The sequence below is a fragment of the Panicum virgatum genome, chromosome 2N (assembly GCF_016808335.1).
Source record: "Panicum virgatum strain AP13 chromosome 2N, P.virgatum_v5, whole genome shotgun sequence".
Lineage (NCBI taxonomy): Eukaryota > Viridiplantae > Streptophyta > Magnoliopsida > Poales > Poaceae > Panicum > Panicum virgatum.
Window position 1 is genome coordinate 41989725 of NC_053146.1, and position 26550 is coordinate 42016274.

The 26550-nt window shown below is 44.7% G+C and overlaps 1 protein-coding gene across 1 annotated transcript; it reads left to right on the forward strand.

The window, feature by feature from the left end:
* Positions 1-23351: 23351 nt before the first annotated feature.
* On the forward strand, positions 23352-26520 carry LOC120660539. The gene is made up of 2 exons (XM_039939109.1): positions 23352-24550; positions 25919-26520. Exons 1-2 carry the CDS (start codon positions 24076-24078, stop codon positions 25963-25965), a joined length of 522 nt encoding a protein of 173 aa, XP_039795043.1. The 5' UTR covers positions 23352-24075; the 3' UTR covers positions 25966-26520.
* The last annotated feature ends 30 nt before the right edge of the window (positions 26521-26550 follow it).

Consider the following 26550-nt stretch of genomic DNA (forward strand, 5'->3'; position numbering starts at 1 on the left):
GAGTGGGCGGGAAACGAGGGGGGACCAGGAGCGGGATGTAGGGCCCACCCAATTGGGTGTGCGCGCGGTGCGTAGTGGGCTGATCTGGGCCTGCTATTGTTAGTTTGGGCTTGAATAGAGACATGTTGTTGGGCTCAGCCTTTTTCCATTTGTTACGACTAGGAACTCGATTTTTTCTTTTTCGAGGACAGTGTCAACTGTGAAGAATCCGTTGTGACTTGGTAGCTCACGGTGTGACCATTTCAGTGATGAGTATTAAGCGGAAGAGAAGCGAGTCATGTATGATGAAACCCTGGGTAGAAAGTGATCCAAGTAAGCGCCGCGTAATCGATGTAATCACTGACCTATTCACTATTCAGCAGCAAACTAGTTTTTTTTCCTCGAATACGCGCGCAGCGTATCATTATATTAAGATGAAGAAGAAGAAATTGGTACAGTATTTAATTACAACCTAAATGGAACAGACTTCATGTGGACACAACCCGGCATACCAGCTGAACACAACCCGAAAGATAAACTCCAACATGAACTACTCATATCCCGCACAACATAAACGACTGGCTCAAAGCGTAGCCCTTAGTCAGTGCTCCATCCCACGGAGGAAGAGCTCTTGCTCTTGTTCTTCAATATTGGAAATATGTCCTGCAATGCATCCATGTGGTGCGTCTGAGATCCTTCGCGAAACAAATTCTCCACCTGTTGCTCTGCCAAAGCCGCCAAGGGAAGAGGCGGGCCAACCTCACCGAGTCGGCGCATCAGGAGCACCGCCCCTCGCTTTGCCAGCTTGACGGCCGAGAGAGGGTCCAAGGCTTGGTGATGACTACACCTGAGGCCATATGGCTCAAACGAAGACAGGCGCGTCGACGAGGACAGGATCAACTCAATGGCGACGAGACGGCTTGTCCACAATAGGCGGCGGAATATTCTTCGAAATATTGCTAATGAAGCCCTCCAAAGCCGCGGAATTGCTATCCTCCGACGACCCGACTGTGTTGGTTGCCTCCTCAGAAGCCGGCACCACAATCTCGGCCGAAGGCGGCACCTCCACAGCCGGCACCACCTCGGCCGATGGTGGCACCTCCACAGGTGTCATGGGTGTGGCAGCCCTAGAGTGTCCCAGCAGACCACCGGAGGGCGATGGCTTCTCCTGGGAAACACTTGCCGCCCAAACCCGATCTTGAAGCTCCTGAGACCGGAAGGTGGCCACGAATAACTCAGGGAAGGCAGGCTCGAGGGTGAAGTCGTCCTCCTCGATGCTACGCGAAGCACAGCCATAATCACTGACTTGGCCACAGCCAAAGCAACCAGGGCCACGCAGGTCGACGCACAGCAAACTAGCTACTAGTAGTAGATACTAGGACAAGATGTAGTCGACCCTAAACAAAAGGTTAGGCCAGGAGTACCGGGTCTTGTTTAGTTCACTTTGTATTTTAGTTTTTTGGATTTTTGGAAGGGAATCTTCAACATTTGAAGTATTAAATGTAGACTAATCACAAAACTAATTACAGATCCCGTTTGTAAACTACGAGACGAATCTAATGAGCCTAATTAATCCATCATTAGAGCATGTTTACTGTGGCAATTTAGTGTCTAATCACGTCCTAATTAATCTCATTAGATTCGTCTCGCGATTTACAGTCCATTTTTCGACTATATTTAGTACACCATGCAAGTGATTTATAAAAAATTTGTATTTTGGCTTTATGAATCTAAACAGGGCCTGGCGCCTGGTCTTGTTGAACACGACCGGAAGCACACGCGATCCAGCCAGGAACTCCACGGAGGAGGAAGAGGAGAACGGCAAGTGGATCGGCAGCCAGCTTGACGCCCTTTCCTTTGCGCGGCCGCTGCAGCGCTGCTTGACCCACACGCGCGCGCGGGCCTGATCCTCGGGCCTCTTGCCAAAAATAGCAGCCAAAACAAACCGTATTCGACACTGCACACGGCGAGGGGCCGCCGTTGGGCAGCCCGTCGCTGTCCGCGGTCGTACACCGACGACCACAGCGCCCTGCAGGAACACCAACGAGAGAGAGAATGAGAGGGACCCGTTCCATGCGCTGCGGCGGCCGTTGATCCATCACTCATCGATTTAGGGTATTCAAAGGGAAGCTCTCCCATCCAAGAAGCTATGTCAAAGAGGACTGATGAGCGAGTACCATGTGCCCTCACTCTATCCTAGTAGTATTCCAATTCAGAATAAGGTCTCCATCTCTCCATCGTCCAGGTTTTGATTACCAATTTTGTGAGATCAAGAATTCACTGATGATCATGATAGCAAAAGAAGAAAAACTGTGGGAGAGGCACAAGTGATAGGTTGTGCTTGTGCGTTGCCCTTCACGAGCAACTGCTGCTTGTAAAGGCACCAAGGTTTGTCTGAACTCAGCTAATCGACACTGGAGTGTAATCTAAGACATGTAATATTCCGCATGCACCAAGCTGATATTTATGTACTCGTACCTTTTGCTTTCCTTGCTTTATTTGTACGAGTAGTCTGTGTATATCGATCATTAGTGATTTTCTTTGGTGAGCTCAGAAAAAACATGGGCGCTTGTGCGGCTTGTCCGGCATGAAAAAAGAAATAAACTAGCTAGTGCAGACTTTCACAAAAGGGCGAGAATTTAATAATGATAAAAATTTAACAGCGCGACACCTCGACTGTTGAAGCAAAAGCTTGTGAGTTCAAAAATCAAAACCACACAAAGCTCACTCGTAGCTAGAATACTGCCATTCTGGGTTCCGACTAAACCAATTGGTACTATTCATTATTGCAGTAGTCACTACCGGATTCTGGCCATTTGCCGTGTGCCCAAGGCACACCGCGAAGGCTCCAAAACACACGGCATACATGTTCGCCGTGCGCGGCCCACGGCGAAACCTCGACGGCGACCAACCACGACGGCAAAGCCGGCTTCGCCGTGTACCTATTATCGGGCACATGGCAAACTAAAGCACATAACGGCGGGGACGGTAACAGCGCGAGGAGACGGCGCCGGATATGAAGTTCACCGTGTGCCATGGATCCTGGCACACGGCAAAGATTTAAAAAAATTAAAAAAAGATTTTGCTACAACTGCCGCGCGCCGCCGGTCGCCCCGCGCCACCGCGTCCCGCCACCCGCCACAGGTCCAAGCCGCCGCCGGCCGCCGCACGTGCCCGTGGCCGCCGCGTCGGGGCCGCTCCCGTCGGCTCCCTCCGGCCGTGGCCCTCCGACCGGGCCCTCCAGGAGGCTCGTGGCCCTCCGGCCGCCGCGCTCGCCATGGGCCTCGCTGCGTCAGGGCAGCACGGATGGAGCAAGAGATGGGGAGAAAAAGATCAGAGAGAGAGAGATGAGAGGGAGCGTGTGTGGTGGAAGATGAAGGATAGAGAGAGGAGAGGTAGCGTGTGTGGTGGAAGATGAAGGAGAGGGGGCGGCGGCGGACGGCGGCGGCCTTGGGTGGCGGCGCCGGCCGGGCTCGGCGCGCGGAGGCGGAGCGGGTCGGTGGAGTTAACTCATGAGCCGTAGTTCGCCGTGTGCCAAGATCCAAAACACATGACGAAGTCTTACTTTATTGTGTGTCAGACTCTAGACACACGACAAAGTTAATTTCTATTATTTTATGTCCACTAGTTTGATAATGAAATATTCAAAAATTAATTAAACCTAAACACACATATTTTTTATAGGCCCTCAATGACATGATAAATATTTTTGACTAACTCAAAATTTATTGTTTCATGTCATTATTGATTATATTTTAATTATGTCAATTAAAATAGTTTACTTGTAATTAATATATTAAAAATACCAAATAGACCCGGAAAAATATGAAAATTCAACATGAAGCAATCATTAACGCATATTGTCTATAGAAAAAGTTTAAAAGTCAAACTCAATTTTTTCTATCATGACACATACAAATCTAAACTCATCCTCTTCTTCTCTCTGAAACTTCTTCGGGAAACTCTCAATTTGTAAGCATCATCGTGACAAAATATTCGTATCGTGCTCAAATTTTTACCATACATTCCACGTATGATAGCATGAAGGTGCGACAAATCTCATAATTTTCTGACATAGTTCTAATTTTATAGAATTTAAATACTATTTGCCTCCACGATCGTTGTAATGTTTCATTACTAGAAACTTTGAAATTTTGTTTGAACTACTAGTTAAGGTTCACACTACAGTTAATATCATGAAAATCATTTTTACAATTCTTTTCCTATTATTTCATTTACTTTTCATTAAAAATTGATTTATACCACAAAAATCATCTAAATGAAATAAATTAGTTAAATAGAACTAACATTTCTATAAAAATCTCATATTCAAACATTTAGTACCAAACAATATATGGACAATGTAGAAAAATTTTGGGAGGAAAAATTAAAACATTTTAATTAAATTGTCGTGTGCTCAAGGGTGGCACACGGCAAAGGTTGCTTTTTGCCGTGTGCCAGAGATGGGGCACACGGCAAACGCTGACATCCATTAGCCCGAGCGACGGGGCCTGACGGCAGGAGCACGTGCTATGTGCGTGAAACGGCTTCGCCATGTGCCGGGGCCTCGACACACGACGAAAATGGTTGTTTGTCGTGTGCCTGTGGTCGGCACATGGCGAAAATGGCTGTTTTGCCGAGTGTGTTTTATTTGCCGTGTGTTTTCTACGAGGCACACGGCAAATAGTTCCTTTGCCGTTTGCCCGAAAAAAAAGCACACGACAAAAATTCAGGCACATGGCGAACAACCGTTTTCGTGTAGTGAGTGCCTCGTTTACACGGCGTGTAAATGCTACTCAACGGGGAGTATAAATCATTTCGACCATTTAAAAGATTGTTTAAACGGATGTGTATATTGAATTTTTTGCTAAACAATGGGTAACCAATCATTTACCGTTTAATGTTTACGCTAACATTGAGTGCGGGTACATGAGAGCTGGCTAAACCCAAATATGATGAGATAGGAGATACAAGAGTCCACGACCGACTCAATCTTAACATCTCTCTTTCTCTCATACAAGAGTCCACGACCGACTCAATCTTAACATCTCTCTCTCTCTCCTGTTTTTTTTTTGAACTTCTCTCTCCGGGAGTTAACATGCTGATCTCAACTGCAAATCATAAATATAACCGGGCTGATACGTATACTTAACACACATTCGGAGTTGTAATACTATGTCAAGAAGAGAGGGCCACTGATAGTTTGGTGCCCTCCAATTATGATAATTTCTTTGCCATCTAGGTGAGGATGCAGATTTTCCTGAGCCGACCCAGTGACCCAATATCTAGAAATAAAATTTTCAGTGTAAATACCCATTAGGATGATCCAAAAATATTTGGTAGTCACCAGGGGCAGATTTTCAGTGTAAATAGGATGACCTAAAGTGATGACCCGCTCATTAGCAGATAGGAATCGCTGATGAGTGGTAATGGCACAATCAGCCATCATTTTCCAAGGCTGATGACAAATGGGCGACTAATCATTCATATGGCTCATGGGGGCGTCGTCGCCGCTCACCAATTAATCTAACGCAGGACGAGAAAAGGAAAGCAACTTGTTGCATTGGAATTGGACAGGCACACGCACACGCACACATCTATCTCCCTATCTCTGACAGTCACACATACACACAAGAATTTGCTGCTGTTTTATACTACATGACGTATTATTTTTAAAAGGGGAAATTATGAGCAGCAGCTGTTTTTGGCGAGCACGAAAGGCCAAGCTCCAGAAAAGAACTTGTGGCTGATGGCGCAGGTTGATGCCCGGAATCAATTCATCAGGCGCTTTCTTCCTCTTTTTTTTTAATTTCTTGATTTTCTTTTCTCTTTGTTAATCTTCTTTCCTGTGAAAGGAGAAAACTCTTGAAAGCAGCAGCGTGCAAGTTGGAGCGGACGAGGACCATGCGTTGCTCCCGGGTCTAGCCCTTGTTTAGTAGCGCCCATAAATTTTTTGAAATGGAATCTTTCCATATTTAAAATATTAAACATAGACTAATTACAAAACTTATCTGTAAACTACGAGACGAATCTAATGAGTCTAATTAATCCATCATTAGAGCATGCGTACTATAGAAATTACTGTAGCAATTTAGTATCTAATCATAGTCTACTTAGACTCATTAGATTGGCCTTGCAGTTTACAAGCAAACTATATAATTCGTTTTTTATTTCATCTAAATTTAATACTTCATGCATGTAAGATTATCTTTTCGATGTGATAGATTTGGAATTTTGAATTTTGCAACTAAATAAGGGCCTAGTGTCACTACTAGAAAACGGGTCAAAGGTCCTGGCCAAAGGTACTAGCTGCTGTTGCAGTCGGTACTGGCCAGCGGCGATCAAAGGTAAGGGGTTTGGTACCGGGTTAAAGCATCACCCGGTACCAAAACCCTAGTCTAGGCACCGGTTAGTGCCACCAACCGGTTGGTGGCACTAACCGGTGCCTAAAGAGCGGACAATGACACCGGGTTTTGCCACGACCCAGTGCCGCCACGTGCCCACCACAAAGGCACCGGTTGGTAACTTCAACCGGTGCCTATGCCTATTGTTTGGTACCGGTTGTTGAGCACCAACCAGTGCCTTTGGCCCACGCCTATAAATACCCCAACCCCTCCCCCTCCAAGCTGTCGTGAACTCACTGTTCATGGCAGCTGAGTGAGGGGAGGGGAGGCGAATTTTTATTTTTTTTCAAAAAAGGTTAGTTATTTTTCTCAATAACTTAGCAATTGGTTTTTAGAAGTAGTTATCACTTAATTTAGTTTATACATGTGATAATTATTTTTAGTTGTAGCATCTTGTTGTAGTTATATGCGTTATCAATTTATTTGATATGTGAATACTATCAAATTATTGTATTTATATGTTTTATCAATTTATTTGATAAGTGAATAGTATCTATTCATTATAGTTATATGCATTATCAATTATATATTTGAATTCAAATTTTGTATGGAAATATTATTATCAATTACATATGCAAGGGGGCTTTATTTAGTTCCATTCAAAATTCCAAAACTTTACAAGATTCCACATTCGAGATGCATGCTGCGCCAATTCGAGACCTGCAGCTCAGCTAGGCCTACCGCTGCTGCGCTGCAGCGTGCGCGTCTATAAGAAAAAAAAACATTAGCGTGCCAGTGCCATTAATACAGCCAGAATTACCGTGCCAAAGAGAATCATTGCAGAGACGATGATCCCAAATCCTCAAGGCTCTAGGCAAACAAACCAAGGTCCATATATAAAAATAAAGTTTTTTACCCAGTCATGCAGCCAGAAGGCCACATGCGTCGTTTTTTGTACAAAAATATAAAGTTCCATATAGAGAAATAAAGTTTTTACACAATCATGCAGTCAGAAGGCCATATGCATCGTTATAATTTTGTAGTTAAGTTTTATTAATAGCGTATTCAATGTTAGTTATAAATTGGTAGTATGAATGAACTATTTGTACAATACAATGATGTATATAAATGTATTATGGACCCAGATGAGTCGGCAATGGATGTACATGGCCGACCGACGTTCAAAGGAGTTAATTGATGGCGTGCATGAATTCATAGAAGCGGCCGAGAAACACAAGTATGGCGGTTTCGTTCGTTGTCCATGCAAATTCTATAAGAATGAGAAGGATTACTCATCATCAAGAACCATCCACAGTCACTTGTTCAATAGTGGTTTCATGCCGAACTACTATATTTAGACCAAGCATGGAGAAAGAGGAATTATACTGGATAATAATGTAGAAGAAGAGGACAGGATTCCTGACTTTGCAGCCAATTATGATGCATTTTTCAATGACACTGCAATGGGTGAGCCTGAAGAAGATACTGAAGGATACGTTGTAGAAGATGATCTTGGTCAGATGCTGCGCGAAGCTGAGGAAGTTTGCGAAATAGAAAAGGAATCGAGAGATCTGAAGCGTATGTTGGAGGACTACAGAACATTGTTGTACCCAGATTGCAAACAAGGCCAAAAGAAGTTGGGTACCACATTGGAATTGTTGCAATGGAAGGCATCAAATGGTTTGTCTGACAAGGGATTCGAGGAGTTGCTGAAATTTATAAAAAACTTACTCCCTGAAGGTAACACCTTGCCTGAGACAACATACGAGGCAAAAAAAGTTATTTGTCCTTTAGGATTAGAGGCACAGAAGATATATGCTTGTCCTAATGATTGCATCCTATATCGAGGTGAGTATGAAAATTTGGATTCATGCCCTGTATGCAACGCATGCCGGTATAAGATCCCTCGAGATGATCCAGGCGACATTGAGGGGATGCGTGTCAAGAAGAGGGTGCCTGCCAAGTTGATGTGGTATTTCCCTCTAATACCACGTCTGAAACGTTTGTTCATGAACAAAACGAATACTAAATTGATGCGATGGCACAAAGAAGAACGTAAGCAAGACAATATGTTGAGACACCCCGCTGATGGGTCGCAGTGGAGAAAAGTGGACAGAACATTCCCAATATTTGCAAATGATGCGAGGAATATAAGGTTCGGCTTAAGTACGGATGGCATGAATCCTTTCGGTGAGCATAGCAGTGACCATAGTACATGGCCTGTGACACTCTATATATACAACCTTCCTCCCTGGTTGTGTATGAAGCAGAAATTCATTATGATGCCGGTGCTTATCCCCGGCCCGAAGCAACCCGGTAACAATATAGATGTGTATCTGAAACCACTGATTGAGGATCTTCTATTGTTGTGGAAAGAGGAGGGTGTTCGTATGTGGGATGCGCACACAGAGGAACATTTTAAATTTTGTGCATTGCTTTTCGTAACCACCAACGATTGGCCAGCACTAAGCAACCTCTCCGAACATTCCAATAAGGGTCATAGGGCATGCACCCATTGTTTAGAAGAAACCGACAGCACGTACCTCAAGCACTGTAGGAAGATCATGTATATGGGTCATCGTCGATTTCTTCCGATCAAGCACCCATTAATGAGGAGGCATGCTCACTACGATGGAAAGGCACATCATCGTACCAAACCTAGGCACTGTTGTGGGAAAATGGTGTTTGAAATGGTCAAAGATATAAAAGTAGTATTCAGAAAAGGACCCGGCAGCAGATTAGTGCAGAGTGATGACGGACGTGCACCTATGTGGAAGAAGAAGAATATTTTTTGGGAGTTATCTTATTGGAAGTTTTAGACGTCCGCCACGCAATTGATGTGATGCACCTAACAAAGAATCTTTGTGTGAACCTTCTAGACTTCCTTGGTGTCTACGGTAAGCCAAAGGATACATTGGAAGTGCGGCAAGATCTTCAACGTATGAAACAACGGGCTGCCCTACATCCAGAAAAAAGGATAAAGGATGTCATTACCTAGGTCCTGCGTGCTACACTCTTAGTAAAGAAGAGAAGCAAAAATATGTTCGACTGTTTGAACAGTATCAAAGTCCCATCAGGCTACTCTTCGAATATAAAGAGGCTACTGAACTTGAAAGAGAAGAAATTCGCACACGTAAAATCCCATGACTGTCATGTGTTGATGACACAATTGATTCCAGTTGCACTTAGAGGTATTCTACCAGCTAATGTTCGAGCAACAATCATAAAGCTATGCGTCTTTCTCAACACAATTTCTCAGAAGGCAATCGATCCATCGAGTTTAAACAGGCTACAAGAGCATGTTGTCCAAAGTTTAGTCAGTCTTGAAATGATATTTCCTCCATCATTCTTCAATATTATGACGCATCTTCTAGTTCACCTGGTCAAAGAGATTGGTATTCTCGGTCCTGTTTTCCTTCATAATATGTTCCCTTTTGAACGATACTTTGCAGTTCTAAAGAAATATGTTCGTAATCGAGCTCGTCTAGAAGGAAGCATTGCGAAGGGTTACGTCACAGAGGAGGTCATTGAGTTTTGTGTTGACTATGTGGAAGAACTCTGCCCAATTGGGATTCCAGTATCACATCATGAGGGGCGGTTGATTGGAAAGGGCACACTTGGAAGAAAATTAGTAAATGCCACAGACATGCCACGTTGAGCAAAGCACATCTCACAGTTCCGCAACAATCAGCCTTGGTGGCTCCATACATGGAGGAGCACATGTAAATTGTGCGAAGCATGTACCCTTTGAAGTCTGAGACATGGATTACAAAACATCATAACGATACATTCGCCACCTGGTTGTATAAGGAAGTCATGGCCAACGATCAAATTCATGAGCAGCTAGCTTGGCTGGCCAGGGGTCCGGCAAATTCAATCCTGATGTCCCAAGGATATAAAATTAATGGTTATACATTTTATACAAGAGCCCAAGATAACAAGAGCACCAATCAAAATAGTGGTGTCCGTATAGATGTCACTGACTCTAGTGGCCAAACAAACTCATATTTTAGTTACATTGAAGAGATCTGGGAACTCGACTATGGGCCGTTGAGGATCCCTCTATTTCGTTGCCAATGGGTTAAACTCACAGGAAAAGGTGTCGATATCGATGAGTACGGAATGACAACGGTAGACCTTAAAGAGCTTGGCTATCGAGACGAACCATTTGTCCTAGCTAAAGATGTCACTCAAGTTTTCTATGTGCAGGACATGTCTAGCAAATCGAGAAAGGACAAGTCTAGGAATAAATCAAGTTTTGTAGGTGCCGGAGATGAGCCAAAGCGCCATATTGTTCTGGCAGGAAAAAGAAAAATTGTGGGAGTCGACAATGTCACAGATGAATAATAATACAATACGGTTGAAGATATGACTCCGTTCGCAGTGGAGGTTGACACAAGTATTCTTTTAGCCGAAGAGGAGACTCCATACGCACGTCATGATCATAATAAAGGAACGATTGTAAAGCGAACCATCGTTAATATTCCCTTAGTTGAATGATAATGTCTTGTAATATTTTTTGTGAACATTATCAGATTTGTTATGCAATTACCCGATTTATTATGCAATTATCTGATTTATTGTGCATTTAAATGATTTATTATACAATTATCTAACTTATTGTGCATTTAAATAATTTATTATGCAATTATTTGATTTATTATGATTTATTATGCAACTAAAAAGATTAATTATGCACCTAAATGATTTATTATGCAACTAAAAAGATTAATTATGCACCTAAATAATTTATTATGTAATAATTAGAATTATTGTACATTTACATGATTTATTATGCAATTATTTGATTTATTATGATTTATTATGCAACTAAAAAGATTAATTATGCACCTAAATGATTTATTATGTAATAATTGGAATTATTTTTCATTCAAATGATTTATTATATAATTATTTGATTTATTATGATTTATTATGTAATTAAAATCAATTTTGTAAATAACCTATTGGTATCGGTTGAAGGTTTCAACCGGTACCAAAGTTCTGGCAAAAAAAGGGCGTGCGGGAGGCGGAAATCCCTGTCGCTCCCGTTCTTACTCCATTGCAGCATAGAAAACCTTTTGTCACTGAGGAAGAGGAGAAAAGTCTAGGCACGCAGATGTTCAATTTGCATAGATGGTACCTGCGAATGTCGAATGACGAAGGGAAAATGTTCGGAGTCAAGTATCGTGACCATGATTTCTTCCGCGGGGAGGACGACTTCTGGGTGTACTTCGAAAAATTATATCACATTTACCATCGACAAGCCCTCGACATCTCTAACATCACCATTTGGGTTTTGTAAGTATCACTTACCTCTACATTAATACTTTTTGTTAACAAGAACATAATTATATGTGTGCATTATAAAATTTCTATTGTATCGTTTAGACAGGAGACCCAAAGAAGCCGAAAAAATGGATGGCACCATCAGATCGGCTTCATGTCTCCTTTGCTAGTCAACCAGAAAGTGCTCAACGAAAATTACAAGGAAACATGCCAAAACATGTACGATTCGTTGACTAGGCAAAATTACAAATCCTATATATTCATATCATACAACTTTGGGTAAGTCTTGGTCGACTCAATTCTCTGTTATATTACTAAATAAATACTAAGTCGTCTAATGCATTGTATATATCCTATCTATATCTGCAGTTATCATTGGATTTTACTCATACTTTCCGTAGAGACCGGCAATCTTATAGTCTTTGACTCAATGAAAATTACAAAGTCCGCAATCCAACATATCATAGACCCCTTGAACAGGTAAGTTCAGTTTGCACAATCAAATCCTTTTTTGTTAATAACAATTCCTGAATATCAAACTTAACTTTGAGCGCAGGGTTTGGAAAAAATTTGTGAAAAATAACAAAGGACGTGGTCAATGGAGGTCCGAACTGAACGTTAAAATGGATTATCCGATATGTTGATTCACAAAGATTTGTCTAGTTAAGTATATAATCCCAAATTGTTCTAAATTGAGTAATTTATTTGTTTCTCCTTAAGTGTGCGAGACAGCAACAAGGAACTGATTGGTGCGGATACTACGTATGCGACTACTTGCACATCATGACTCCATGTGGGAAGACTACTGATGAGGACATGAGAGTACGTCCAAACCGTTCACTAGTACATTTTCATAATTGTACTAACGCACATGATGTTAATCCTTTTTTCCTAAATGATAGATGTCTCAAATGGGGGATGAATGTTATTCTACTGATCGGATCAACGCCGTGTGCGAGCAGCTCGTCGGATTCATTTTGAATGAGATCTTGAATCCTATAGGCGAGTTCTACCACGACAGTCACATCCATAGAGGACTTCCATCGAGCTCCTAAAGGGACCAGTAGTTGGATTACAAACATGACTTGTACATTTATAAATATTTCTAAACGTGATGCCTTGATATTTGTATATTTGTAAATATATTAGTTCATCTAATTAGCTTAATTATATGCTCGCATTTCACTTTTAGTTAGTTTCAAATATTCTCTAAAAACGAACACAAACGACCAATGAACGTATAGTTCTGTAGAGCTCAAGTGCATTTAACAATTATAAAAAAATAAACAGTAATAAATATAACAAACAAAAACTGGATTTGGGAAAAAAAGAGAAAAGGTCATTGGTACCGGTTGAAAAGACCAACCGGTACCAAAGGGGCTGCCACTTTGCGTCAGCGTGGCAGCCTCTTTGGTACCGGTTTAACTTTCTAACTGGTACCAATGGGTGCCTAAGGCACCGGGTTAAATACCCGGTGTCCTAAGACGAGGCCATTGGTCTCGGTTGGCGGAAACCGATTGCAAAACCGGTGCCTAGGACTATTTCCAACCAGTTCAGATAGCCCGTTTTCCAGTAGTGTGTGCCTGTGCGGCGCTCTGTTCTACGCTAACCTGGGCTAAGTAGCTCATAGGCTATAGGGATTAGGGGGCATCTCTTTGATTGCCTTGATGTGGAGTTGCCTTTTGTTTAGAACACCGTCTCGGCTGCTATTAATTTGCTGATTGCAAGTGGTTTTTAAGAGGTTCGATTCACTACACAGGAGTACTAGTTGACAGGGACACTTTCATTGCGAAACCTTCACTTTCCTTTTCTTTGAAGGCCATTCATAAATCATAAGACTAGTCTCAGTGCACAGTTTTATGGTATAATTATCTAGACTGGGAATTAGGTAACTGTGCCAGATGAGTTTCATGGTGATAAAACTCTCCTCACATCCCATGAAACTCCAACCTTCTCTCTCCTTGCCACGTCAGCAAAATTGATGATATTTAATGATATGAAACTCTTCATGAAACTCCCATTAAGACTGGCCTAATAGAGCTTTATATTGGCCCGTTTCATATAGTAGATGTTAGTACTACATACTTTATGGATAACCATTTTTTTTCTTTGAACGAACGACCATAGACTGTGCTATTTCTATTAATATAGAAGAAGGTTACAAGCAAACGGTCCCGGCGGATCATTCACAGGAGAAACAAAAAAGAGACTGTACAAGAAAACTCAACAAAAAGTAGAGCTGTACAGATCTGAACGAGGTCCTAAGCCCCCTCCAGAAGGGCAGAAAGGTGCTCGGCTCCCGCAACGCCCCAAGCTCTAGCCTCTTCCTTGATCTTGAGTAGTAGGATATGCACCGGCCGCTCTGCTGTCTTGAATGTTCTCACGTTGCGCTCGAGCCATAATTCCCAGGTCACAAGAAGGAGTGAGCGAAATCCACGCCCCGGAGCCCCTTCCAAAGCTCCCATGCTAAGCCAACAGTCCCTCACCGTGTCTGTGTCCCACTATCTTGAAGGGTCAGCTTGGGGGATTGAAATCCATCCAGCAACTAGGCCCCAAAGACGCTTGGAGTAGCGACATACACCGAGGATGTGGTGCGTTGTTTCCGGCTGGCTTCTGCACAGAGGACACACCTCATTTCACGGTAAGTTATGTGCAGCAAGTCTATCCGCAGTCCACACTCTATTCAGTCCACACTCTGTTCCTGATAATGAACCAAGCGAAGAATTTGCATTTTGTCAGAGCCCATGGCTTCCAAATAAGCCAGGAGGTCAAACTTCACTGACCTGAAGAATTGTGCATGGTAAGCTGAGATGGAGCCATATACTCCGGATGATGTAAGCTTCCACGTCAGTGTGCCCCCTGCTGAAGGTGCACCTCTTGCACCTTTGTCCATAACACAATAAACTGCTGCAGGTGCCCCACTGTGAGGCGCGCACGTAGATAAATCCAAGTCCTTGATCCACGCATGGTCGTCGAGATGTGTTATAAATGTTCATTGCTAAGTCCTTAGGTTGCCTTCCCTTCGCCCAGGCAGTGTGCCAAAATGAGATGCTGGACCCGTCACCAACATGAGTGGTCGTGCAAGCCGCGAAGAGCAATTTATCAGTTTCTATGCATGGTGTGCCGAGCCCCGCCCATGGTTTGTCTGGCTGGTTTTGTTCTTGCCAAAGCCATCGCAACCAGAGTGCTCTTGCAAAAGATTTGAGGTCAAGCACGCCTAGGCCTCCTAGCTGCAACGGTCGCCCAACCGTTGGCCAATTTACTTTACACTTGCCGCCAGACAGCACATTGTCTCCCGCCCACAAGAAGTGTTTCCTCAATTTGTCTAGATCTTCCAGGAACTCAGTAGAGGTGTTGATGATTGTGAGCAGGTATACAAGTTGGGATGAGAGCACATATTTTGTTAAAACGACTCGCCCAGCTTGCGTTAGGTTTCGACCCCGCCAAGCTTTTAGTTTCCCAGCCACCATATCTACCAATGGTTGTAGGTCCGTCCTTTTCAGGTGTTACACTATGAGCAATAGGCCGAGGTACTTGATCGGGAAACTCCCATGTTGGGTTTGGAATTCATGCAAAAAGTCATCGAGGTCAAGTTCAGTACACCTTATTGGCACCACTATGGACTTCTAGAGGTTGCAGTGCAAGCTAGTGACTTTGCCAAAAGACTCAAGTATCCTGGCTAGTGTGTTGATTTCCTCTTTGATCTCCTTGACAAAAAGAACGACATCATCTGCATACAAAGAGGTGCACAATCTGCAGGGGTGAAATGATCTTGGTGATGCCTAGAGGGGGGGGGGGTGTGAATAGGCGAACCTGCAAAACTTAAAAAATTCTTCGCAGAAATTAGTCCTGTCAGAACTTCCGACCCTGTGAAGGAAGTTTCGAACCTACACTAAGTTTTGAACGAGATTCAAAATTAACTATGAAACCGAAAAACCTGTTTGAATCAGAAGTTCACCAAAGAGTCGTAGATACCCCTGCAAATGATCTCGTGCACTAGAACTACTCAACGACGTAGATTGGGACAAAACAAGGTTAGGTCAACAAGAACCAGATATGAACAAGTAAAGTAATGACACAAAGATTTGTTCCCGAAGTTCACATCCACAAAGGATGCTACGTCTCTGTTGAGGAGCTCATAAAGAGCCGGGTTGCCCTATAACTCTTATCCTCACCTAATCCACCACTTAGGAGGATTGAGTTCTTGCTAGCTCTTGTCCACAAAGGACGGGGTAATACAAACTTTTCGGGGCGCTCACACACGAGAGGACGCTCCACGGGCGACGTCGAACCGTCTAGGAGCAAGCTCCAAGAGTAACAAACGCGAATCGGAAGGAAGGAGATGCTCTTAAGGTGCTCAAGATGGTGGTGGCTTCTCACTCAAGTCAAGGCTCAAGCTCACACTCAAATCTTGCTCTTATCCAAGCCCTTGATTGAATCAACTTAAGGATTTGCTCTTGGAAGGGATGGAGAGAGATTTTGGAAGCTCAAGAGTGTGTTCAAGTCGGGAGAAGCAGCTACAAATGAATGAGGGGCTGAGGGGGTATAAATACCTGAGCTCCAAAAACTAGCTGTTACTGGGCGTTTTATACATTTACCGGAACTTCCGACACAAGGTCAGAACTTCCAACAAGTTGTAAAGAAAATTGCCCGAGAGCCCCTTGTCGGAAATTACACAGAAGTTCCGAGGCCGGTCGGAACTTCCGACCTCACGTCGGAACTTCCGACGAAATGAAAAACTGCAGACTGAGAGGGTTTTCAAGGAAATAGCAGTGAACATCCGATGATGGTCAGAACTTCCGACCTGTGCAGTTTTTGCAGGTTAAAGGCTGTGGAGTGTGTGTTATGAAACGAAAGAGTTTTTTGTTAATTCTTCTAAGCACCTGAGCATCTCCACACTACCTTTTCTCGTCCCTCTTAATAGTACGGTGATCCTATACTCAAATTTAAAATAGAAAATTATAAAAGATCCTCGTTGAAGCTCAACCACCGTTTCTTTAGCAAATATGACGTCGTTAAAGCTCTTTCTTATTTCAATGATTTTAACTCCTGCTCATAACTCAATAAACACATTAGCTCATTAATTGTGCGTGTTATTATCATCAAAACCTACTTAGGGGGCCAAATGCACTTACAAGGGGATGCGACAAATTCTGCTTAGAAGGTCAGATTCTGTTGCAAGCTGTAGAAGACGTTGTAGAGGGTCGATCGGATGGATGAAAAGGAGGGGTGAAAGCGGATCCCCTGGTGGAGTCCTCTTCCATGCTCAATCGGCTCGCCGGGTATGCCGTGAGGAGCAGCTGCGAAGAGGAGGTCGTTAACAGTGCAGCTATCCAGTCCCTCCAACTCATTGGGAATCCCAGACGGCTCAAGAGCGAGAGGAGATAGTCCCAGCGAACTGAGTCGAAGGCTTTCTGAATGTCCAATTTTACCAAGAGCATGGGCACTCTAAGGCAATGAAAACGTCTTGCCATACTACGCACATACAAAAATTGTCGTGGACGCTGGGTCCTTTGATAAAAGCGCTCTGGCTCTTTGAGATGATGTCCTTCATTGCTGGGGCCAGCCTCAACGCAAGAATCTTGGTGAAAAGCTTCGCGACACTATGAATGATGCTGACCGATCTATAGTTTGTGATTTTTTTCAGCTCCAACTTTTTTGGGGAGGAGGATTATGTTCACCGTATTTAGCAGGTCAACGTTTAAATTTTGCAGGCTATGAAGCGTGTGGAACGTCGCCATTAGGTCCCCCTTTATTATGCTCCAGCAAGAGCGAAAGAAGGCCCCTATAAACCCATCAGGGCCCGGCGCCTTGTTCGGAGCCGTGTGGTTGATTGCTGCAAGGACCTCTTGTTTTGTGAATGGTGCATCAAGGTGTGACAAATTGAAGGTTTGGTGGTTAAGTGTATTCCAGTAGAAGTCCAGGTCATGAGGCTCAACTGTGGTCATCACATTGGCAAAATGGAGTTGAGCCAGTCTTGCATTGTCCTCATGGGAAGTCACCTAGCCCAGCCCATCCTGGAAGCGATTGATGTGATTCCTACGTCAGCGACCATTTGCTTTCAAGTGGAAGTACTTCGTGTTGGCGTCACCCTCTCTCAAGTTTTTAACCCTGGATGTTTGTTTTTTCCTAGCTCGCTCGGTCACCGCATATCCCAAAACCCTGCGCTTGAGCCCTTGTCGTAGCCGGAATTCGGCCGAGGAGAGTTCCCTAGTTTCTTGAGCAATGTCTAGGCTCTTAACCAAGTTCAGCTAGGCGGCGCCTAGACGGCGACTAGGCGCGACTAACCGGTAGTCGAGGGGGTTCCGCCTCGCCTATGGGGGTAGGCGGACCCCTAGGCGGGCGGAGGTCGCCGGTGAGGTCGGATGGCGGGCACGGGCGGCGTTGGACGGCGGGCGCGGGCGGCGGCGGGCTCGGACTGAGGGAGAGAGATGCGGGAGAGGAACTGGCGGCGGGGACGCGGGCGCATGGGTGCGGCGGCGGGGACGTGGGCGCAGGGATGCGGCGGCACGAGCACTGGGATGTGGCGGCGCGGGCGCAGGGAGCGGAAGTGGCGGCGTGCGGGAGAGGATGCGGAAGAGAGATGCAAGTTGGGCCTTTAAATGGGCCTTTTCCCCATTCTTCTCATTTCATGAGCACTGATCTTCTATTTTTTTTCTTTTGTTTTAAGTATTTGTGCATGTATTCTGCTAAAAAAAGTATTTGTACATGTATTAATCACCGCCTAGAAAAACGCCTAGGAACGCCTAGGCGTGATTAATCCCGCTTAGGCGCTAGGCAATGGGTCAGCGTCTAGAATCCGCCTAGCGCCTAGCTGAACTTTGGCTCTTAATCACCTCGAGTGCCATGAGAAGCTGAGCTTATTTTCTGAGATAATGGATTTACTCCAGGACCTCAAGTGCCTGGCCGTCGCCGCCATGTTATGGTAAAGGATTGGCAGAGGTTGGTGTGTGTCGTGGGCTGCTTCCACATGGCTTGAACCTCCTCAGTGAAGCTTGGCGACTTTGTCCGGAAGTCCTCGAAACGGAAGGGTCGTGGAGTGCTAGGTCCGGGCTGGTTCGACAGCAACAACGGGCAATGTTCGGAGAGGGAAGTGGACAACACCTGGAGCCCATGATGGTCAAAAGCTAAGTCCCAGCTCTCATTATTAGCGAAGACCCTGTCAAGGCGGCACAAGGTCGGTCGGCGTCTCTCATTCTCGAGGTGTATTTGCGGTTCTGCAGATGTATCTCTCGTAGCTTGCAAAAGTTAAGTGCTGCCCGAAATTGCCGCATATGGCCGAGGTTGAGATTCCGGTTATTCTTGTCTCGTGTTCTATAAATGGCATATGGATAGCCAAATAATGGCATGAAAACTTCTTCAGGATGTGTGGTAAGTGAACTACGCTCCCCACAAAGTGCACAAGTTTTGCCAATGGCTGACATTGAACTGGATGCAAGTGCTAGTAGTACCGTGCAGTACTACGCTCTGTCACTTTATCATGCTAATTATTTCCTCCGTTTTAAAATATAGATTTGATTTTTCGTGTTCATAGTTTTTATTATGCAGTAGACATACATTATTTAGATATATAGCAAATACTTTAAATTAAGAAAAAAACGATGTAGTACATTGGAACGGAGAGTGTATCACCTGAGAAGACGTGCCCGCGTTTGGTTACAAATAATGTTTTTTTTTTCCGGCAAGGAATCTTACATATGCACGACGTATTAAACGTAGTTTTGCAAAAAAAATTTAAAGATAGGTATAAATTTGCGACTTGAATCTAACGAGTCTAATTTAACCATGACTAGATACAGTGGCGAATCTAGATGTCAATGTTAGGGTGGTCCAATGCAAACAAATTTTTTTAACTAGTTGTGAGGCTGAAAATATAGTTAATTTCTTTTTAAAAAAAAGACAAAATACAATAAATGAGTTTGTTGGGCTGGATCTTAGGGTGGGCCGCGGCCCACCCGGTCCACCCTCTAGATACACCACTGACTAGATACATTCTACAGTACTATGCTCTAATCATCTTTTAATGGTACGGTCAAAGACCCCATTAGATACAGTACTGTTACATTACTATAGTTACGGAGATAGTTTTGTAATTAGACTTTATTTAATATCTCTAATTAGTGGTCAAAGCTGCGAAAAATTTCACCAAAATTTTTTCACATCCAAACCAAACACGAGGTTGGTCAGTACTTGGCCCGAAACACATGCGTCCACCGCAGATGAAATGAGGCCCTGTTTAGTTTCCAAAAAATTTTGCATAGTACCCGTCACATCGAATCTTCGGATACATACATGGAGCATTAAATATAGTTGAAAAAATAATTAATTACACAGTCTAACTGATTAGCACGAGCTGAATCTTTTAAGCCTAATTAGTTTATAATTTAATATTATTTATTAAATAACAACGAAATATGTTACAGTAACAAAACTCAAATTTTTTCACCAACTAAACACATTCTGAAGCAGCACCGGCCGGGCCAGACGGCCAGTACCCCCCGGGTCTGCCAATCGCTTGACACCTGCGCATGGGCGCATCCAATCTGATCTGATTACCAGTTATTTGATTTCGTTTTAATTTAATCCCGGCGCATCATGATCCTGAACCGTGTTGGCCGCTGCCAAACTTACTAGACGGGACGTCCCTACGTACTCCATCTATAAAAAAATACATATATATAACTCTTGCTTCTAGATAAGTTAAAAATTAATAACATTTCTAAATTATATAATTAATAAAAAATACTATATAATTAATCTAATAATAATTATTATATATAAATATAATTATGTATATTCAGTTAAATTTGAAATTATTTGACTTGCTAACAACGAGAGTTGCGTTATTTTGGACGAAGAGGGTACACCGCGGCTGCTCAGGTCAGGTGCGAGAGACCAGAGATGGGGGACGTGTCTGGCGTGGCGCGACACCGCGCGGCACAAGCCGGAGATTGGGCGCGTGAGGTGTCGGGCCTCTGACGCAGGACTCTCCCCCCTGACTCCACAGGGACGCAACAAGTGGCGGTCGGGGACCCACAATATAATGACCCAAGACTTTCTCTGGCATCCGAGTGTGATTCTTATGCACACGTTCGAAGATTCTAGGGGCATGATTGGATGTCTGAATCCGGCCTAGCCAGGCTCGTCGAATGCAACTTTGCTGTGATTGGATGCGTGCACCAGCTACTGGGCCTGGCCCTCGAGATGCAAATCGCGCCCCTCAGCCTGGCCCACGGAGTCACGGGATACGGGGATTTCGAGCGTTTCTGGCGAGCCAGGCTCCTGCGGTGCACGATGAGGTGCGAGCTGGGCTGAAAACTACTGGAAAGCACTGCCATGCAGGTAACCAATCAGATGCTCCGCGAATCCATGCTGTGTACATGCGTGCAACCAATCAAGAGAATACTGCATGCTCGCAGCATGGCCGAGAGCGGCCTGGCTCACTAGGGGTCCGATTGGTTGTCTTCCCACGCGAGCCAGGCTCGCATCACGGAGCCAGGCTCCACTGAGCTAGGTCCTGCGCATGCAAATGCCCGCTGTTTTGGTTGCCTGTGCGCATGTAGCATGGCTGAGCATGAAGTTGATTGGTTGCCTGGGTGTATGAGCTGTTCTTGCATCGGTGCTCTCTGCGCGCAGCTCCCACTCGCACGCGCCCGGCCAAGCTCCCGAGAAACGCTCGATCTGACCTTCTCCAGCGAGCCTGGCTCGATGGCCTCCGCTGCATCTATAGGGCCAAGCTCTACCCCTTGACCAGATATCCAAACATAAGGACCCTGCATCCCGGGAGCCTGGTTCCCTCATATGCAGGGAACCAATCAGGCCCTAGTACGAGCCAGGTTCCTCCGAGCAACCAATCAGGCCCTAGATGGCGTCAATGGAGAGATCAGCCTAAAGAATCTTTGGGCCTGATTGGTTGTCTTCTCCCACCGGCCTGGCTCGCATTAGAGATCCAGGCCCTCCGTGGCCTGGCTGGGAGCATGCATCAGCATTGTGTTTGGATGCATGTGTCAGTAGAGCCAGGCTACACAGAGAAGATGATTGGTTACCCTGATGAGTGAAGAACACATGCACGCCAACAACTATGGAAGTCCATCCACACACTCGACGCGCATCACGGCAGCCAGGCTCCGGAGAAACGGCCGAATTTTTCGTATCTCCGGAGCCTGGCCCGCGCGCTCGGATTGCATGCCGCCAGCCAGGCTGCAGACCCCAACCAGGCATCCAATCAGGGGACCCTTGCACCCCACGGGCCTGGCCAAGGCTCCATCCGGGCAACCAATCAGGCCCTTTGTGTCCAAAGAAAGCGTGGCTTAGCTTGAGCTTTAACGCAGCGTAAATGGATTAGGGAGGAGCTTACGGGTGCTGGTTTGAAGCAATTACTTCCTCATTGGGAAACAAATCGTGAAATGTATTTACAAAAAAGTTGATTTTCAATATTTAAAAGTGTATAATGGCATACAGCTTCGTAATTCTGAACCCAAAGAGCATAAAGCACTGAGTAAACAAAGAGCTCAATAACGTGTACTCCTGTTAAGAACTTTGCTTTGTGAATCATACAACCTGCATCATCGTTGAACCCGTCCTCATTTACTACACCACCTCACCTCGTGTAATAAGAACGACAAAGTGACCAAGTAAGGTTCAGCGAAGATGCAGATTGTATAATAGCATAAGTTGATAAGTATATAAGCCAAATCAGTATACAATCTTCCTACTGTTAGAAACTATAATAGGATACACGGAGCCAAATGTTCCGCTGCCCGGCCGGATTAGCAACTCCCAGGCCCAGGGCCTGCATGTAGGGGCGAGCTAGGTTGAGATTTCTTCCCCTTGGACGGAATTGGACGGCAACACTATGAAAAGGTGCAATCAGCTCTAAGGGAGATTGTATGTGTCCAGTAAATTTTTATTTGCGTGCCTCCCACCATTTTCGCTGGCCTTATCCTTAGATGGAGGATGATAATAGAACCACGTAGTTACAAAAGAGGTGATGTGATCAGGTGAAGGTGCAATGGCTAGTGGGCGAGTATGTTATTCAATGACGGTTTTAATTAGGTGATGGGTGATCATTTTATCAGCTGGCATCATGGTTTATCTTTTGATGAAGTGTAAGGTGTATATCTTCTTTGTTACTACTCTTTCCAAATTGTATCGCCTCTTTATTTTCCCAGTTGAAAACCTTGTAGTGTTTTTGGGTGCTCAAGGCCCTTCAATGCAACTCAGGTGGAGATTCCCCATGCCCCATTGACCTAAAAAAAAAGGTATACTCGTAAGCAGCCAGGAAGGTCTGACCAGATCTCCTCCGTGTTTTTACAAACGTGATGCACACACGTAAACACCACCACCACTCCAAACTGGTTTTTACTGGTATAATAACTACAGTAATCCCAGGTCCCTGCACGCAATACATTCACCGAACTTTCCCCAGCCCAGCTGATCGCGACATGAAACCCATCCCGATGACCAGATGCATTCGCGTGACGGCACCCACATGGCCGCGAAACCGGACCAGACACGATTCGCGGCTGCGAAACAAAAAAATGCCCAGCGACAAGTGTCCCCGGAGCTCACGAAAGCGACACGTCAGCGCGCTCGCGGCGAGGACGATCGGTCTGGGTGGGGCCCCGGCGGCGCGGACGGTCTGGATCCCTCGCGCAGTCTGACGGAGTCACGCCACCACGATCTCGGCCGTCCGCGGAGGGGGCGGAGCGGTTATTTATCCGGGCGTGCGGCCACGGAGCTCTCCCCCCTCTAATCTGACCCCGTCGATTTGGGTGGTTGCGTTGCTTGGAGTTGGAGGTGGAGTGGGCGGCCGCGTGCGTGCGTGCGAGAGGAGGAGGGTCCGAGCGGGGAGGGCATGGAGGAGAGCGATTAGCTGTTCACGAGTCGGGAGGAGGGGTAGTTCTCATCTTACGAGCGGAGAGGCCTCGAATTTGAGCAGGCAAGGTTGGTTTTGGTGAATTTCGGGGGCTGCAAGTTGTTATCCTCGTGGATTTTGTGTTTCGGGTGTTCAATTTTGGTCGGGGTTTTTAAGCAGGAGCCAATTTGTGTAGATTTTTGTTTTTGTTTGTGTGTTGGGAGCAATGATTTTGGTTGGATTCCCTGTTCGCCACATGAAGATTTGATACGAGCCGATTACAGAATTTTGCCCAAAAAGAACCATTTTTTTGGTTGTGCTATTCATCAATCCAGTGGACTTGAACTCTGAAGGAAGTAACTTTCCCAATTGGGCCCGGATTTTTGTTATTGGCTTCAAAAGAAGTGATTTTCCTTCTTAACCTTGGATTTACTCGTGTAAAAAAATCGGGTTTTTATCTGAGATACTATTTGTTGATTTAGGTTTTCGGCCTGGCAGATCCAAGAGAACGCCGAATTTTGGTTGATTTCGCCGCGATTTTTGGTCTGATCGGGAGGCCCCCGAGCCTGTTTTTTCGCGTGAAGCAAGTATTTTTCTTTTTGCGCCATGTCCATGGCGTTGAGCCGCTTCACGCAATGGCTGTGGCCGGGGGGCGCCGCCGCCCGGGTGGCCACCCACGAGCTCCCGGGCACGGCGCTCACAAGCTCCTCCTTCCCGGACTTCCCCTCCGGGTTCCGGGAGCCCGACACCGTCACGTTCTACACCGCCGGCCGCCGCACGCGGCCAAGGAGGGCCCGGAACCGGCGCCGCAGCCGCGGGGAGCCTAGGGTCGACAGGGAGTACGACATGGTCATCGTGCCGTCCGACGGCGGCGGGTGCCTGTCTGGGTCGGACTCTGACGACTCCGACTGGTCCATCGGCTGGCTCGAGCCCCAGGCGCCGGAGCTGCAGACGGACGGCGACCCCGAGAACTGCTTCGCCGTCCTCGTGCCGTGCTACCGCCATGGCCGCCCAGAGCAGCCTGAGAGGCGCGAGGGCAGGTTTCTTGGCGCCGGAGCCCTGGCCGACGGTGGCCTCTCTGGTGAGCATGCTGATCTGATATGCGAATTCGATGTGCTTTCTTCAAAGCTCACAAGTGGCCATGCTATTTTAGTTATATTTATGAAAGGATTTAGTCGTGCTATTTTAGTTATGTGAATTCAATTTAATTGCTTATGTTTGTGGAAAGATTCAGTTCTGTTGTTGTTTCGGATTGGGAGGAAATCATATACTAGCAACAGCACGCATACGGTCTGCTGTAGAATTAGGAAAGAATCTTGTGAGCTGGCTGATTCTTGTGTGCTAGTACTTAAGTACTCTGAATAGTTCAGTCTTCTGTTTCACAAGCTGACATAAACTTCCTGGATTCGGCACTTTTCAGTTACAAATTCTTGTTTTGGCAATAATTTCAGTTTGTTAAGCTGACATAACATAAAGTAATAGGATAAGGAGCTAATGTCTTTAGCAGGTAGATTGGCTTTCTTTCCCCCTTTTCTGATAGAAATTTGTGGTCAGATGCTAATAGGCAGCTAGAGTTATTCCCCCAATGATTGCTTTGTATGTGAATATGTAGTGTTCTTCTTTGATTATTTGGTTCAGTAATGAGCTGCACGGAGTAGTTCTACCGCATTTGTGGGAGTAGATTGGCCTACTAGTCATATGCCATTTTCATGATTTGTGTGCTATTGATTCATAGGTTAGGTGGCTTACTTTGTACTATTGTCTTGCAATATAGTTTTAGTTTGTTTATAAAGTTCATCTTGTACTCAACAGTTTGGTACACTAAGACTTGTCGTTTACCTTTGGTTTTAAAAGTTAATAATCCATGTCCTTTTAGTTAGAGTACCTCAGGGGGTGTTTAGTTGGTGAAAAAGTTTGGGTTTGGGGTACTGTAGCACATTTTGTTGTTATTTGGTAATTAATGTCAAATTATAAATTAATTAGGCTTAGAAGATTCATCTCGTTCTAATCAGTTAAATTGTGTGTAATTAGTTATTTTTTAAAGTGTATTTAATGCATCGTGCATGTGTCCGAAGATTTGATGTGATGGGTAGTGTAGAAAATTTTTTGGGAACTACACCCCCGTTCAATCTGATTGATATCATTCAGTTGTTCCATCTTCTTGTACTATGTACCTCAGTCCTACAGTTCAGTGGGATCATTTTCCCCCTTCCTGTTCAATCTGATTGATATCATTCAGTTGCCTTCTCAAGCTTTCTTAATTTGCATGCCACTGAATTGGATTGTGAAAAGGGGTTTTTCATCATAACAGAAATAATCACATTTAGAATTTAATGCTTTCAAAATAATCACATTTTTGTCCTTCAGTTCAGAATATTGATCAGAGAGCATTGCTAAGCCTAACATGACTGGTGTATGTTCTAATATTCTTCTTTACTTGATTTTGCAGATGGGAAGAATTTTGTAGAGCAGTGGCTTTCTTCTCTCCAGAACTGATAACTCAGGCTTCCCCTAGCTACGCTGTAAATACTAAATAGTATTGCTCCGTTTTGTACTACTATGTTTGTCCTAGACGCAGGATGTATCGATGAAGGAAGACATGAAAAACCTAAAAAAAGAAGCATAAACCGAAAAGAAAAACAATGAGCAGTGGGATTCTGAAGCAGCACTGAATGGGTATGTCCTTCCTGAGGTTCCAAGGCTATTCTACTCTTGCAATGCAAGGCGAATGCTGAACAAGACAAGCTGTGCGTCATTGAAAAAAGATTTTGCCATGTCTGATATGTGCTGAGTGCTAACATTTGATTGATAACATGTAGAGATGAACGCTATTCCATTGTTAGTTTTTCCCACTTGCTTGTGGACCTCGAATTCTACTGTATGTAGATAGTGTTCTTGCAGTGTATATAGTCTGCGCAAACTGCAGTTGCGCTATTCTTCAGTGTGTGGTGCGTGTGCGTGCTATTCTTGTGCATTGGAACTGAATGCTTATGAATGAATCAATCTGCTGTATATAAATTTTGTGAGAATGTAAATTTTGGTTTCTCGTGAGTGTTTGTCGGCCTGTCAAGTGAGATGTCA

Excerpts from the sequence above, each read along its gene's own strand:
- LOC120660539 (XM_039939109.1), top strand. The coding sequence starts at position 24,076 with ATGTCCATGGCGTTGAGCCGCTTCACGCAATGGCTGTGGCCGGGGGGC. Across the intron at positions 24,551-25,918 it reads GGCCGACGGTGGCCTCTCTG|ATGGGAAGAATTTTGTAGAG; the intron begins GTGAGCATGCTG and ends TTGATTTTGCAG.